The sequence below is a fragment of the Ambystoma mexicanum genome, chromosome 10 (genome assembly GCF_040938575.1).
Source record: "Ambystoma mexicanum isolate Mex_15411 chromosome 10, UKY_AmexF1_1, whole genome shotgun sequence".
NCBI lineage: Eukaryota > Metazoa > Chordata > Amphibia > Caudata > Ambystomatidae > Ambystoma > Ambystoma mexicanum.
Genome location: NC_090932.1, coordinates 1,596,377,211 through 1,596,393,500, shown reverse-complemented (window position 1 = coordinate 1,596,393,500; position 16,290 = coordinate 1,596,377,211). Strand labels below are relative to the sequence as shown.

The window sequence follows — 16,290 nt, the reverse complement described above, 5'->3', positions numbered from 1 at the left end:
ATTCTCAAAGTCTGCAAACTCCTGTTTAAGTTTCCTATATCAACAAACCTGCAAGTCAAATCCACTTCTAATTGTTAGTAACTAGAAATATTCTGAGCAGAAATAACATGACAGAAATGGCGATCAATCCCCCCCAAGTGCAAGTCTCTAGCAGTATAAACCCCCAGCATTCAACAGAAACAGTTTGATGTTTTCCTACCGGAACTTCTATCCCATTCTTGGCAGCCAGCAGCCACTCCCAGCAAGCAACAGCAGTTTCCATGCCATGTTCAGTGAACATGCGCAGTGGGCCCCAGCATAGATGATGCAAGAGTTGGGCATCACAGTCTGAAACACAAACATTCAGCACTTAAACATTTACAATGGTCAGAATTGAAATGAATGCACAGAAGTACTCCTGCCCTGAAATAAATTCAGGAATGCCAATGTAAGTGTAGAGGTCACCGTTGGGTCGGGAGAGACACCTTCAACCATTTAGTGTATAATGTCACTTGTTTCATGTGAACAGCTGCCCATTAGTTGGTGGACTGTTGCATTACTTGAATTCATTAGGCATTGAGTCGCCTCTCTGTGCTCAATGAGTTACCATCTGGAAGAGTACATGATGCCAGAGAGGATAACTACTCTTGATGCTGTGAGCCAACACAAGTGCTCGTTTGGTTCATTGCAGGACAGAGAAACATTTTCTTTCACCTGGAAAAACTGTGAAATCCCCTGGATTCTGCTGATCCTACCGCAACAACACAGCATTACGCACATTTTTAACCACACAGCAGGTACAAGGCAAGCAGAATGGACATAAATCCCTTTCTGCCAATGAATTAGAGTGTCCTGCATGTCCTAGCATATGCAGCCAAACACAGCATTTTGAACAACATTCCATGCAACAAGAATGAGGGATAATGTATACTTTGCTTGGCTGGAATGTTTGCCATTTTGACTGGATGGATCACAAGTCATTCAATCTAATTGGCTTCTCAGTGGATTGGTGGGGTTGGGGGCTATTGAAGCAGTCTTCTGCCGCCTTTGGACAGAATGGAGAGGGCGGGGCAAGTTACACTTCCTACATAAAGAACAAGCCATTCAATGAAATATTATCAAAACCACTCCACACCGTACACAACCGACCCCTGCAGTTGAGTCCATTAGCCCTCACTCACCTTTGCAAGTGATTAGCATTGCCGTCAATTTGAACATTGCCTGCGTGTACACCTCAGGGTTCCCCGGTTCCAGTGATTCGTTAAGCTGCTTGATCATAAACTTATTCAAGTCTGATGTCCTGCTCATGGCCTTTGAGAAATCTATCATACCTGCGACCTGCAGAAGACAAATTACACTAATAAGCAAGGTAGCACTTGGAAGTAGTGAGAAGTCAAGTAAGGATAAACAAAGAAGCTTCAACTTCAAGAGCAGACGAAACAGAATAGAGGCATCAGAGCAGAGGAATCAGACCTACGAAAATAAAACCCAACTCATTAGCATCATCAATGAAGGAACAAGTTACTTACCTCTAACTCCTGTTCTGCAGCATCGGTCTGGCATGGATTCACATGCACATGAATATTCCCCGTCGTCAGGCTGGGAATCCTCAGTAAAAACGTAAAGCGATTTTGCTTTAGCATGAAAACTGCATTTCGCCTCTACACCAATCACAGTCCTCTGGGTCAAACTGCCCCATCCAATGACAGTCTCCCAAAGCTCCACCCCTGGTGCCCATCTTCAGATCTGGTAAAGCCCGTAGAGTGGCAGTATGAACCAAGAAGAGCCCCAGAGGCGAAGGAGGAAGCGTTCATATGTGAATCCATGCCAGACCCATGCTGGAGAAGAACAAGTTACAATCTTACTTGGTAACGTTCTTTCGATGGGATGGTCCGACGACGTATTCCATATCTATGACAGTAATCACCACAGCTGTGCTGCTTCGGGACATTTTCGGCGTCTGCGTCCTGCGTCGATATGCTGTCCTCAAGGGCCTCCGTCGAGCCGACGCCACCGGATGATATAAGTAGGACGCACGACGCCCGTAGCCTCATATGTAGTTTTTTCCCCCAGAACGTTTGGCACCAAAGTACTGCCAGTATGACCACAGAAAGCTTGCGGAAACGTAAGCTGCAATCGCATAAGGAATTCTGTAGCGGGGCAGGTAGGAAGGGAGCGATATGGAAAACGTTGTCAGACCATCCCATCGAAAGAACTTTACCAAGTAAGAGAGTAACTTGTTCTTCGAGGGGATTGGGTCGTCCGACTTATTCCATATCTATGACAGACTCCCAAAGCAGTACCAACGTATGGAGAAGGGAAAAAGAATTTAGAATATAGAAATTTAGAATGTCCAATCAATTGTAGAGTAAAGGACTGCCTTGCCAAAGGCCAGATCCTGCCCATGGATGGAAACTAGGGAGTATTGTCGTACAAATGTATGGACCGAAGCCCAAGTGGCTGCTTCACAGATGTTTCGAATAGGAACGCCCCTCTGCAGGGCAGTAGAGGCAGCCATACCCCTAGTAGAATGGGACCGTAAGCCAACCGGAGGGTCCTTACCTGCCAAGCAGTAACATTCATAAATTGCCAAGATAATCCATCTAGACAAAGTCTGCTTGGTAACAGCCTGTCCCAAACGCCTTCCAGCGTAACCTATAAAGAGCTGATCGTCCACTCTGACCCGGGACATACGTGAAATGTACAAACTTAAAGCTCTCCTAGGATCCAACCTAAAAAGCCTCTCCTCTTCCTTACCAGGATGCGGAGGAGGATAAAATGCCGGAGGAATGACCTTCTGGCATAAATTAAATTCCGAGACAACTTTCGGAAGAAAGGAAGGACGAACTCTAAGGACAACCCTGTCCTTATGAAACACAGTGAAGGGTGGCTTAACTGAAAGTGCCTGCAACTCACTCACTCTGTGAGCGGAAGTGACCGCAACTAAAAATACAGTTTTACGGGTTAACAGTCTCAGAGGACAAGAATGTAAAGGCTCAACCGGAGCACCCATTAGGAATTTTAGAACAAGGTACAAATCCCAACCAGGCACCTGGAAAGGTGATGGCGGAAACACATCAGTAAGCCCTTTGAGAAACTTAGAAATTAAAGGAATTTTGAAATAAGAACACTCCTCCGACGAGCGCTTAAATATGGACAGCGCAGCCAGGTAACCTTTAATGGTACCCACTTGCAGGCCCTTGTGGGCTAACGAAAGCAAAAAAGACAGAACCAAAGGAATATCACATGAAAAAGGATCCACATTCTTAACCCTGCACCAGTCGCAGAACTTTCTCCATCGGCAACGGTACAGGGACTTGGTTGCAGGCCGTCTGGCCAAAAGCAATACCTCCATCACGTCTTCAGGGAGGTCCCAATCGTAATACCTCAACCTTTCAGAAGCAAAGCATGAAGGCTGAGGGATCTGACCTCTGGATCGAGAACCTGACCCCCCTCCTCCCGTGAGAGCAGATCGTCTCGGTAGGGAAGACGACGTGGAGGGCAGATGGACAAGTCGAGAAGGTCCGGGTAACACGTTCTCCAGGCCCATGCCGGAGCAATGAGGATCATCCGGGAACCAAACCTCTGTAACCTCCGCAGCACTTGCAGGATGACGTGGACTGGAAGAAACGCGTATAGTAGTGGGAAGGACCACTCCACCACAAACTTGTCTTCTAAGGCTCCACTTGGAGGAAATTCCCGCGAGCAGAACCTTTCGCACTTCCGGTTGACACTGGAGGCAAAGAGATCTACTTGAGGGGTCCCCCAAAGGGCAAAGATCTCCAGGAGAATCTCCTGAGCCAGCTCACACTCGTGAGAGATCACGCTCTGCCTGCTCAGAGCGTCAGCCATCTCGTTTTCGTCTCCGGCCAGATGAACTGCCGAGATCGAAATTTCCTGCTGGATGGCCCAGAACCAGAGCTACATCGCCTCGCTGCACAGAGGAATTGACCCCTGCCCCCCACTTTTTGTTGAGGTAGTGCATTGCCACTGTGTTGTCCGTCAGAATCAGGACATTCTTTCCTCGCAGAGTCGGCAGAAAAGCCTTCAGGTCAAGCCTGACGGCCCTCAGCTCCAACAGATTGATATGGAGTCTGGACTCCGACGGAGACCAATGACCGCTGACTGTCAACTCGTTGGCATGAGCTCCCCATCCCGTGAGGGATGCGTCCGTCACGATCGTCACCTCCGGCCAGGGTAGCCCAAATGGAGCCCCCTCATCAGATTGCCATCAACGGCCCACCACAGAAGGTCCTGGGCGACCGAGGGCGGCACCTGAACAGGGTCCAAAATCCTGCCGGAGGACTGTGACCACTGCATCTTGAGAGCCCATTGCAGAGATCTCATTCGCAACCTGGCCTCTGGCACCAGAAGAATGCAGGATGCCATGAGGCCGAGCAACCTTAAGAACTCGAACGCCGGGAGACTCTGGGCATGCTGAAACTTGTGCACCATCTGCTGAATGTGATGAGCCCTCACCTGGGGAGGAAAACATTGCCCCAGGGATGTGTCGAGCACTGCTCCGATGTACTGGAGCCGCTGAGTTGGCATCAAGTGGGACTTCTTTAAGTTGAGGGAGAAGCCCAGCTTGTGAAGGGAGTGGCAGGTGACGGAGATGATCCACGACTTGCTCGGGAGAGCGTGCCCTGATCAACCAATTATCCAGGTAGGGGTAGATGTGACTCCCCCCTTTCCTGAGATACGCTGCCGCCACCACCATGAGCTTGGTGAAGACCCTCGGGCGGAGGTCAATCTGAACGGCAGGACTCTAAACTGAAAGTGAGAGTCGCCAACCGCAAACCTCAGGTACTTCTTGTGCTTGGGATGGATCGGCACATGAAAGTAAGCGTCCTTGAGGTTGAGAGACACCAACCAGTCTTGAAGTTGACGGGCCTGGACTTGAGAAAGAGTAACCATCTTGAACTTGTCTTTCCTGAGGAGCTTGTTCAAACCGTGCAAGTCCATGATGGGTCTCCCCCGTCTTTCTTTGAAATCAAAAATAAGGGGAATACCATCCCTTGTTCCTCTCCGCTACAGGCACCAGTTCTAGGGTGCCTTTCTCCAGCAGGGATTGTATTTCCTGCGCAAGGAGCGGATCCGGACTCCTCAAAGAGAGATTCCCTGGTGGATTGTCGCGAGGCCTCTGCCAGAAAGGAAGATAGTAGCCATGGGCTATGATCTCCAGAACCCACACATCTGAAGTAATGGCACGCCACTCTACAAGATGCTGCACCAGCCTTCCCCCAACCGGCGAACTATGGGACATGGCCTCATGACTGAGCTGAAGCGGCTGCGGCAGTGCCTGAGGGCAAAGAGGCAACTGCCCGAGCGGCTTTGGCACCTCAAGTACCCTGTTTTCCACCTCTGGTACTCCTAAGGTGGCCCCTTTTACTTGCAACTCCTCTCGATTTACCAAAAGATGAGTAATATTGAAAGGAACCTCCCCTCCATTGCTGTCCCCTAGGACGAAAAGGCAGAGGTTGGCGAACTGCAGCGCTCAACGACTTTGCTGCAGCTTTGGAGGTCTGAAACCTCTCAAAGCTCTCGTCAGCCTTGCTGCCAAAAAGATGTTCACCATCAAAGGGAATGTTGAGGAGCCGGGCTTGCACGTCCGGAGCAAACCCCGACTTCCGCAGCCACGCAAACCTGCGTATTACGGTGCTCGCCGCCCTGGACCGGCTGACACAATCTGCTATGTCCAGACCCGACTGAACGGACTCACAAATGGCATCCTTGCCATCATGCACAATAGCAAGAAAACCATCACGTTCCTCCCCTTTCGGGAATATGTTCAGCCGCTAACGAAATACAGTTCCAGAGTGTGCGTGAAACGTGACAAGGCACACACAGAGTTGGCTGCCTGTAAAGCAATACCCCCTGAAGAAAACACTTTCTTCGTCCAGCCATCAAAATGCTTGTCGTCCCTATCAGGAGGGATGGTAGGGTACAACGCCTGCTTTGCCGGGGCCGTAGCTGCCTGCACCACCAAACTCTCTGGAGTGGGGTGCGTGGTCAAATAGCAGGGGTCGCTACTGGCTGGGCGGTATTTTCGCAGCAAAGGCTTGCTCACTGCCGGGAGACTCTCTGGAGCAGTCCAAGCTGCTGCCACCCTTCTCTGCATGGCCATATGGAACGGCAGTACCGGGTCAGTTGGCGGATCTTGGTTGAGGATATCCGTCAGGTCATCCTGCAGAAAATCCACTGGTGGCGCCGACCACCCCAAGTATTCCATGACCCTCAACATAAGGCACCGGTACGAGGACTCGGCGTGGGTGCCAGGCTCAGGCCTACAGAACTCCACCCCCGGAGAGGTAGCCAGACCACTCGTGTCGTGCAATGACTGACGCAGGTCTTCAATCTGGCTATGACCAGACAAAATCTCATCAGGTACCTCCTCAGGAAACATACCTTCCTCAGACCCCTCATCCACCTCAGAAATATAATCTAGAGGCTGGAATGAGGGCACAGAAAAAGGGACAAAGACATGTTTAGCCTTGGCCAGAGCCTTTCTAGGGGGTTCCACCGTGCCACGGGGTATCTCCGACAAAGCAGCCTCGAAAGGCGTCGATGGAATCAGCGTCGATGTTGAGCGTGGCGCTGACGGCTTCGACACAGTCCTTGACAGCCTGGGCACCGATGGCGTCGATGGCTTCCTCAGAGGCGCAGCCTCAAGAGAGTCCCTCGACGACCTTGGCGCTGATGTCTTCTTTGAAGACCTCACAGGCTCTGACAGTCTCGAGGGCATCGAGGACCGGGACCTGGAACAGGCATGTCTAGAGCGACTAGCCTTGTCCGACCGGGACCTCGAAGGTGTCCGGTGATCGCGACGACCGCTCGAGCCTGAAGGCGCGCGAGTGGCATCTATAGCACGGTCATGGCCGGCGTCTTTCGACGGCGCAGACGGACCGGAGCCCTGCGACTGAAAAATCGCCAACATCATCTGCCGAAATGAATCCCATTCCGCAGGAGGGGAATGCTTGTTGGGACAAGTTACCCGCCAACGGACGGAGTCCTCGGACGAGGAAGGCGACCGATGCCGGCGCTTCCGTGAGTGCCTCGAAGAGGCAGAGGAATGGCGGGACCGACTCCTGGACCGAGACCCCCGGACTTATGCCGACGATGCGGAGAGTCGCCCCTCGAATCGTCCGTCGAAAGCCCAGTGGATCTCGACTTCCGGGGCTTGGCCACCTTACCCACAGAAAGCTTCTTCTTACGCTCTCGCAAGACCTTCGATGTAAGCGACTGGCAGTCTACACAGTCATCCGTCGTGCAAATCCGTCAACGACATCTTGGAACAGCAGTCGCAACACTTCTTAAAACCCGGCCGCGGGGTGAAAAAGACGAAGACATCATGGAAATCTTCACAACTAACAGGTTCGAAGAACCGAAAGAACAGAAGTCAGAAGAACTGAGGCGCGCCGAGATCTCCGAAGCGAACACGTTTGCGGAAAAAACTGGACTCAGGCTACGGGCGTCGTGCGTCCTACTTATAACATCCGGTGACGTCAGCTCGACGGAGGCCCTTGAGGGCAGCGCATCGACGTCATCGATGCAGGACATAGACGCCGAAAATTTTCCAAAGCAGCACAGCTGTGTTGATCACTGTCAGAGATATGGAATACGTCGGAAGACCCAATCCCCTTGAAAAGGAGTTACAGGTAAGTGACTTGTTCCTTCTCCAGCATGGGGCCTGGCATGGATTCACATGCTCATGAACACAATTAAACAGCAGTACATATACACAACCACAGGAGGTGGCAAGGCTCAACAGAAGCAATACACTAACCCCTGGAACAGATTCACCTCAAGCCAACAGGTTGCACAGCACCGCTTGGCCGACCTCGGTACTCCTCCTTGGACTCCCTGTCGATGCAGTATAACCTTGTGAAGGTATGCGTGGACCTCCATGTAGCAGCTCTACAGATGTCGAGCAGGGGCACACCAGAGAGAAACGCTGTTGTTGCTGCTATGGCTCTGGTGGAATTGGCGGTAGGCAGGCCTGGAAGAGGTCTGTTAGCCAGCAGATGAAAGTGCATGATGCAGCCAGAGAGCCACGTGGAGATGGAAACATTAGATAATGCCTTCTCATGATTCACAAGTCCAAAATTTTTCAATAATTGTGAAGTCTTCCGAAAATCCTTTGTGCGTGTCATATAAAACTTCAAGGCGCGAGCAGCGAAAGCCATGCCCTCTCAGCGGGCGACGAAGGATTCGGGAAGAAGACTGGTAGAACCAAAGTCTTCTTGAGATGGAATTCAGAAGGAACCTTCGGCATAATGGTGGTGGGTCTGTGGCGCCACACTCATAGCATGGAAAGATAAATATGGTTGCTTGCAGGAGAGTGCCTGAATCTCCGCTACCCACCTGGCTGAGGTGATGGCCACTTGGAAAGAAGTCTTCCATGAGAGGAACTTCAGAGGAGCCAGATGCAAAGGTTGGAAAGGAGGCTCCATCAGCTTAGTCAGCCCAACGTTGAGCTCCCAAGTCGGAGTAGGAGCCTTCACTGGCGGAAAAGTCCTGAAGAGGCCCTTGAGGAACTCCTTGATGAGCCAGTGTGACCACAGCGAGGGCTTGGCCGGCGCCCGTGTATACCAGGATATGGACACCAGGTACACCGTGATGGAGTTGGGAGCCAGGCCAGCCTTGGCCAGCAAAAGCAGGTATGGAAGGAGCTGTGGAGCTGTGATCCACAGAGGCATAATCATCTGACTGCTACACCACACTGTGAATTGCTTTGATTTGTGGCTGTAGCAAGACAGCGCAGATGAAGCCCTGGCGGTGGCCTGGATTTTCTTGCATTCCAGTGGCAGAGCGTAATGTCCAAACTCTAAGGCTGCAGGAGCCAGGATGTGAAGCTCAGCAACGCTGGTTTGTGATGCAGTATCGATCCACCCTCTCTGGCGAGGAGGTCGAGAACTGGAGGCAGCCAGATGTGTGGTGCCATTGGCAGACGGAGCAGGTTTGGGTACCAGATCTGCTGTGGCAATGCTGGAGCGATGAGGATCCTCCTGCAATGACGTCTGAACACATAGCAAGAGAGCAATCAGAGGGAAGGTGTACAGGGAGAGCCCCTCCCATGTGAACGAGACGGCATCCCCCAGGCTCCCCGGTTGAGGGAACCTGCTGGCAAACCTCTGAAACTTGGGAGTTGGCCGCCGCCGTGATCAAGTCGGTCTGAAGTTGACCCCACTTTCTGAAGAGAAAGGATACTTGAGCCTGCTGAAGATCGCATTCGTGGCAAGACCGCATGCCCCTGCTGAGTGACTATGCGTTTGGGTTCTTGCTGCCTGCCAGGTAAAAGGAGACAAGGAACATGTCTTGAAGAATGGCCCAGTGCCACAGGGCTTTGTCCTCCCAGGAAAGCATGGGAGAGCATGTCCCCCACCACCTTCCGCCGCAGTTGAGGCAGGAATCATTTGAAAGACCTGAAAACTGCCCGGAGTTCAACAACATTGATGTGAAGATCATTTTCCTCCGGAAGCCAGAGGCCTCTGGCATGCGATGGCCCGGTGTGGGCCCCCCACCCTTCCAGGGAGGTGTCAGTGGAGACTGTGGCCTTGAACTGAAATATCTTGAAATGGGGAGGGCGTGGATAGCAGCTGGAGTATGCTGATGTGATCCCTCTGCACTCCGCTTGCCCCTCCAGTGATACTCAACAAAATCCTCGATATTTGAACAAAATGGTACCGCAGGGACCGGAGGTCCCGGTGAGTCAAAAGACGCCCTCACTTTGAAGCAATTCCACGCACAGAACCTCAATCCCCGCAGAGAAGAGGAAGCAAGGAGCGCAAGTATGGTGCCTCAAGATGGCCACCGCCACGCCTACTGCCCAGTCATCCTGTACTTGAAACCAGAGGTTATACGTGCTTGTGTCTGCCGCACATGAGCAGAGCCGACTCTCTCTTCGTCATAGAGCCCACACCAGCGAGATGGCATGGGACACGCAGGCTGCCTGCCTCACTCTCGGAGACGGGGGTAACCAATTGGAGGGAGCCGCTGAAGATAACACAACCAGAGCGCGGAGGAGCAGTGGGAATGGACCCAGAGCCCGCCTGGCGCAGAAGGGGCCACCTCCTGGTGGTGCAACAGAATCTCTGTGAAATAAACACGGCTGCCCAAGGTCCTGGCGAGGTGCCCTACCCTGCCTGGAGAGGGACTGAAACCGGGGAAGACAAAACGCACAGGTCAGCAGGAGGGGCCAGACAGCAGTGGCCACATTATAGGAAATCAAAGGAGAAGCGATGATCACAGTTGCCTATTGGCCCTCACATATGCCGCTGAAGACCCTGTGAGGTGATCCACTGGTGAGAAGCCTGCGCTGCACTGGCAAAGAGGTTACGCAGCGGATACCGATAATATACCCTTGATGCAGGTGTGCAAGGGAGTGTGGCCAAGAAACCACCATTGGTAGCCCAAACATCTGCTTTACAATCGTGACCAGAGGAAGGTTTGAGGATTGGCTGATCGTGAGCCAGGCTAAGTTCCTGTGCATAGATGGCGGGCAGATGATAGAAGTAAGTCCAAACAAGAAAATATGGAGGCCTTTGCTAAGAGGAGCGGTGCTGGAAGGGATCGGTCGCAAGCTGGGGGAGATAGTGCTTCCTCGCAGACGGACCCACAGGAGTAGAATCACATCCTTGCCGCCATAGCAACCCTCAAGTCAGGCTTGGAACAAAAAGTAGATATGGTCATTTTAGATGTTGGGTTGCTGACGAAGGATGTGAGGACCCTGTCAGATCGAATGGGGACTGTGGAAGTGCAGGTGCGTGAAAACACAACTAATGTAGCTGCGAGCCAAGCACAACTGTCTGAACTGGCTGCTAGAGTGCGCACTTTAGAGCACAAGCTGAGGACTCAGAGGGCAGGACCAGAAGGAACAATATCAAGATGCTGGGGCTGCCGGAAGGTGAAGAAGGTTGCGATCCGACCACTTATGTCCTAAATCTACTCCTGCAGGAGGTGGGCCAAGTGGCGCCGACCCAGGACTTCACAGTCGAAAGGGTGCACCAGGCGCTTTCCCGTCGCGAGCCCTGCCAATGCACTCAATAGCGAGAATTATGAATTACAAAGACAGGGGACGGATCTTATCCTTCTCTAGAGATGGGGGAAGCATTGTACATGCATCAGCAAAACTGGCAATGTATCCTGACTACACGATACTGGTACAGAAGCATACAGATATGTTTGGCCCCATAAAGGAAATACTGTGCAGGTGTCATGATTCCTGCGCCTCATGTCCCCAGCCCTCCAAGATGTCAGGCTGGAGCCAGGCCACGATCACCAACATGCCCTCAAGGGCCTCTCCATCCCTCCAAAGACCCACTTGGAGTCAGACTTGGCGCTTGTGGCACCAGACTCACTCACATAGGATAACATTGGGGATTGGACTTGTAGTGCATTGATGGGGACAAGATGGATGCCCTTACATTTTTCGGTTCCCAGAACTGAATGTGCAGTCTAGTCTTTTGGGTGTGGTTCAGTCCAGAGACACCTGGGATACCCAGAGACTATTTAAACCACGCCCAGGCTGAGAAACATGCTTTGTGTTTTCTGCACCTGCAGCGTGACACTCACACAGTGTTCGGATCGGTCTCCAGTAGGCCTGCATCTTTCTTCTGTGCTCAGCTCCTGCAAGAACAAGAACACCGTTAGGAACAGCCTTACCTTGCGGCGCTTCTGCCCATCATTCATCGCTCCTTCTGTTCTGCGGGCATCTTCGGCAGTGTCATTCCCATCCCGGCACGCAGGTTCCTAAGGAAAAGGGAAAAGAACAGAAAAAGGCATTAGTAAGCATTCTGCAAATCGTCGCTTATTTTTAAATACTGTACAAGCTTCAAATGCTTACCTGAATCCCAGCCGCTCTGGGGGAACTCTGTCATCTGAACTTCTCATCCATCTGCAAGAGGGAAAAGACACTCCAGGTTAGTGTGGAAACCTCTAGAGGCGCCGCATACCGCGCTTACTCACCGCATTTGTTCTTCATAACCGGCATCCACGCTGAAAACGTTGTGGCACCTAAAAGACACAGGAAAAGAACTTCAATACAAATACAAAAGGGGTACATCACGCATCGCGCCCTCACTCACCCTCAGCGCTACTCATCTCAGCAGCACGCCGCCATTCCCGGACACCGGCCATCATCTAAGGAAGGAAAGGAACGAAGTTAAGGAACTGTTCAAAAGACTCATTATACTTACCTGTCAGACTCTTGCCAGTGAGGTAACTTAGGCAGCAACGAGCCTGCATCAATCAACACGCCCCTGCGCTGAAAGCAGGACGGAGAGCACACTATCCAAGAAAACAAGGTGAGCTTTGGATCAAAGGGAAGGGTTGGACCCTCGCGGTGGAAGGGGTTCAAGCACACAGAGACAATAGGGAGTTAAACTTTACCAATCCTGTGTTTGAGGCCCAGTCTCCAGTCAAATAGCCTCCAGGGAAGGGTTCAAGGTCGTAAGAGGTCAGAACAGGCTCAGTGACGTCCCTGTGGATACCAGGTGAGCGTTACAGCAGGGTAGGCAGGAGATATATGCTAATCTACTCTACCAAGCTCAAAGTGATCCATGATGGACGGTCCCACTACTACGAGGACACGGCCACAGCAAACACCTGGATGGATGCACAAGGGATTGCGCAGCTCTCTGAAGGGGGAAACAACGCCTGGTGAAAGGGGCCGTTGGGAGAGGACAAGATAAGTATCCTACGATAATGGCCTAAGACACCAGCTAGGGAACGATATACAAGAGTTGAACAGATTAAAAAGGTATGACATCTATTATGAGCGAGGGTGGCTGCCTGTGCTGGCTGCTGTAGCACCCCAGGGACCATTATCGAGACCATTATCTTCTGGATGTGCGTTTTAAGACATCACGCTGCTGTATGATCCCCTGGTAGGACTGGGGGGAGGGAGGCAGTGGGGCCCGAGCGCGATGTATGCTATGGGGCCGGTTGTTTGTTGTTTGGGAGAAGGTTAGGGTGGGTATTTTCCAAGGCTGCTTTGTTTTTACCAACTACTTGTGGGTAAGTGTTTTGGTTTTTTGAGCGTTTGGAATTTGTTTGAATGGCATGGAGAGCCAAATCACACAGGCATGCAACTGCTTATGAGACACTGGCCTCATAGCTGGAGAAGAGCAGAGCGCACCGGGACTGCAAAGGCAAGGTTGGGCAGTGGACAGTTGTGCCTCAAGCCAGCAGGGTTTTAGAAGGGGTTATATTTGGGGCAAACAAAGGTCAGTGGGATTGAAGGGACCTGGCATAGAGCAGGAGTATGACTAGTGACCTGAATATTGCCACATGGAATGTCAGAGGCCTCAATAATTTTGTTTAGGGCTGAGTGCGTAGGATCGGAGTACACATAGCATTGTTGCAAGTAACGCTCCTAACGGCGGATCGACAAGGGGTGCTTAGTGGGAAATGGGGAGGAAAGATATTTGGCTACACCTACTTGAATTATGCAAGGGATGTCCTGATCTGGGTTGCACCATGAGTGCATTTCGGTTGAAAGAGTTTAAACGAGATGAGGGCAGGATGGTTTATTGATACATGGCTTCATCGAAAACAGGGAGGTGTGTATCATTAACACCTATGCACCAAATAGTGACGCCACAGCATCCTTTAATTTCTTCTACTCTAGGTTAGGCAGTGTTCAGGGGTGCGGTATGGGTATAGGGGGGCCAGATTTTAATTGGACGTTCAATCTGCTAGTGGACAGGTCCAAGATCCCCCCCCTCCGGCTAGAGCCCTGGGAGCTTTGCTGCATAACTTTGGGCTAGTAGACATCTGGAGGAGCTACCATGGAGAGGCAAAGGGGTACCCGTACTACGCTGCACCCTCTAGGGTTCATACTGTAAAGACTGCAGGGGGTGTCTCTACTCCTGCTCTCTATATGGCAGAGGAGAGGCACAGAGGACCCCAGCCAAGAAGTGATGCGGGCTGGTTCTTAAGTACAGTGTAGTCCCCAAGCACCCATAACGGAATGTCTGCACACTGTATTAGTTAAAACACAGTCTTAACATAATTAAGGTTCAAGGTTATATACACGATCACAATAACTCACGTTGTGCTCAGTTAATCTACAATGGCAGATATATACAGTTCTAAGTGGTACCACAATTATCATCAGATTTCATACTTTGGTCAAATGTCACACAAATCAATTAATAAAGGTAACCAACAATAGCCATAGGAGGAAAGCAGTTGATTAGAACAATTGGCAGAATACTGGCCCCGTTACCTAGACACAGCTCTGAGTAGAGATCCCCAACCTGGGCAACCTTCAAAATAAAGATATACTACAAGCCCAGTCCATATATTGTTCAATGAGTCTTATTTCCTTCTACAGTGTTTCTACCACCCCAAGGTACCTGGAACAGCAGAGTTCGTCAAGGAGGCGTCGGCGGATCCTTCTTGAGTGACTCCCTTTAAAGCAGGAGCCACGTATCGTCGATGGGCCTCAAAGAAGGTAAACTTGGCGAAGAGGCAGCAGCTTCGGCCCTGACAGTGCTCGTCGACGACGAGTCGAAGACGTTCTGCAAGGATGAGGCGTGCGGGGCACTTCAATGTCGATAGATCAGGATCGCAAAGAGTTTGTGAAGAACTGTAGCCAAGCAAGGGGCGAGCGCGTCCGGGAATTAAATGTCTTAATCAATGGAGTGTTGCAGCTCCAGTCATCGATGGCACAACGTCAAGCAGTCCCCGCTTCTGGGCAACTAACTTCGACGGGCCTCCAGCGGTTATAGCAAACCTGCGAACCCTGGTTGACGACGGTGGACGGCTGTCTGATGCTTCTCTTTGTTTCCCATTGGCGGTCCCCGTCTCCAGCTGACAGTCTTTCGTAGGCTGACTTCCAGGGCGCTTCAGCGAAGGTTAGCAGGCACGATGGTCCCTCGTAGCTCAGAAAGAGGGTGCCTAACTAGGTCCACTCTGGATCAGCTCTTGAAGACACAGCAGCTTTCAGATCGACGAAGTAGAGCAACAGCAATACTTCTCCTCCAGCAGGGCTTCAAGGTTAAGCTTCAGTTTCAATGTCAGTTTCAACTCCAGCTTCTGAACGATTTCTAGCAGTGAGAGGCCCCAGATATACCGTTGATCTCCCATTCATTCTACTGGGTCACACTCAGGCAACCAATCGCTCAGAAGGGCATTCAGGCAGTCAGTCAGCGAATCAGGCGCACAGTGCATTCAGGCCATTCTTCTCCATCCAGACACTCACAACACAGAATGTGGATTCGGACAAGTACCACGTCATTCAACACTACACACTGCATTCATACCAATTTTGGGCAGGGCTGTCTCAGTCATTGTGTCAAACACCAGATACTAGACATCCACAACACAGAATGCGTATTCGTCACACACTTCATTCACCGAGATCCCACCCACAGGCTTACCCACAACAAACAGTCGTTGGGTAGGCTCCAGCCAGTCTGGTCGACACTTCCCCACACTACCATATATGGAACATCCACCCAACAGCCAGTCAGGGGGAAGGGACAGAGTCAGGGCTTCCCGGGACCTTGGGAAAACCAAGGTAACCGGAGATGGAATGCAAGAGGCCACGGGGGCCATCTTGTTTCCATCAGGAATCAACTGATTCCAATGACACGGCCTGGGCATCCCAAAATGGAGGACGTTCAGGGCACATGGCAATTCAGCACGGAGCTGCCACCAGCCCGTACCCTGCTCTGTGGGCCTCACACAGGTGCCCAAAAACATCCACTAGGGGCACAGGGTTGTACCCCCACCCATGGGTGCCATAAGGGTATCCCATGGGTCTGTACACCAAACCAAAAGAGATAGCTGCACTGCCAGGACTCCCACATGAACTCCTGCGTAGAAAACATGACAGAACACACGATAAAAAGCAGTAAAGGATAAGGATAGAGAGGCCCTGTCCCGCCGATGCATTTCCAGCATCACACATACCCATATTGATTACCTTTTCACTAGCCAGGACACAGTGGGGGAGTTTGGGACAGTGGAATATAAAGCTAGGGTCCTCACTGATCACACTGCGTTGATGGCCAACTGGCAGGCATACCCGTCAAGGACGCCTAGCCCAACATGCCGTCTTAGAGCTGTAGCTCTACAGAATGGCGACTTTAGGGACTACCTCAATGATAAAATAGAGGGATATTTTGAAACCAACACTGGCAGGGTCACAGAGATCAGTACTTTGTGGGATGCGTTTAAAACAGTGATAAGGAGTGCAGTCATTGGCAAGATGGGTGGACTTAGGAGATAGATGCTTGGGGCCCTCACACGCACAGGTAAAAATTGAACAGGCCGAGCGAGATTGGGAGGGGACTGGAGACT

General features: G+C 51.4%; 1 protein-coding gene across 2 annotated transcripts in view; it reads right to left on the bottom strand.

Annotated features, from left to right (window-relative positions):
- Window positions 1–16,290, bottom strand: part of PI4KA (phosphatidylinositol 4-kinase alpha) — a 2,470,135-nt gene that overhangs the window by 1,104,520 nt on the left and 1,349,325 nt on the right. For both annotated transcript variants that reach the window (XM_069619956.1, XM_069619957.1), the window contains 2 exons: window positions 1,161–1,317; window positions 200–327 (listed from right to left, as the gene is read on the bottom strand). In XM_069619956.1, the coding sequence (XP_069476057.1) occupies window positions 200–327; window positions 1,161–1,317 (285 nt within the window). The remainder of the gene's footprint in view (window positions 1–199; window positions 328–1,160; window positions 1,318–16,290) is intronic.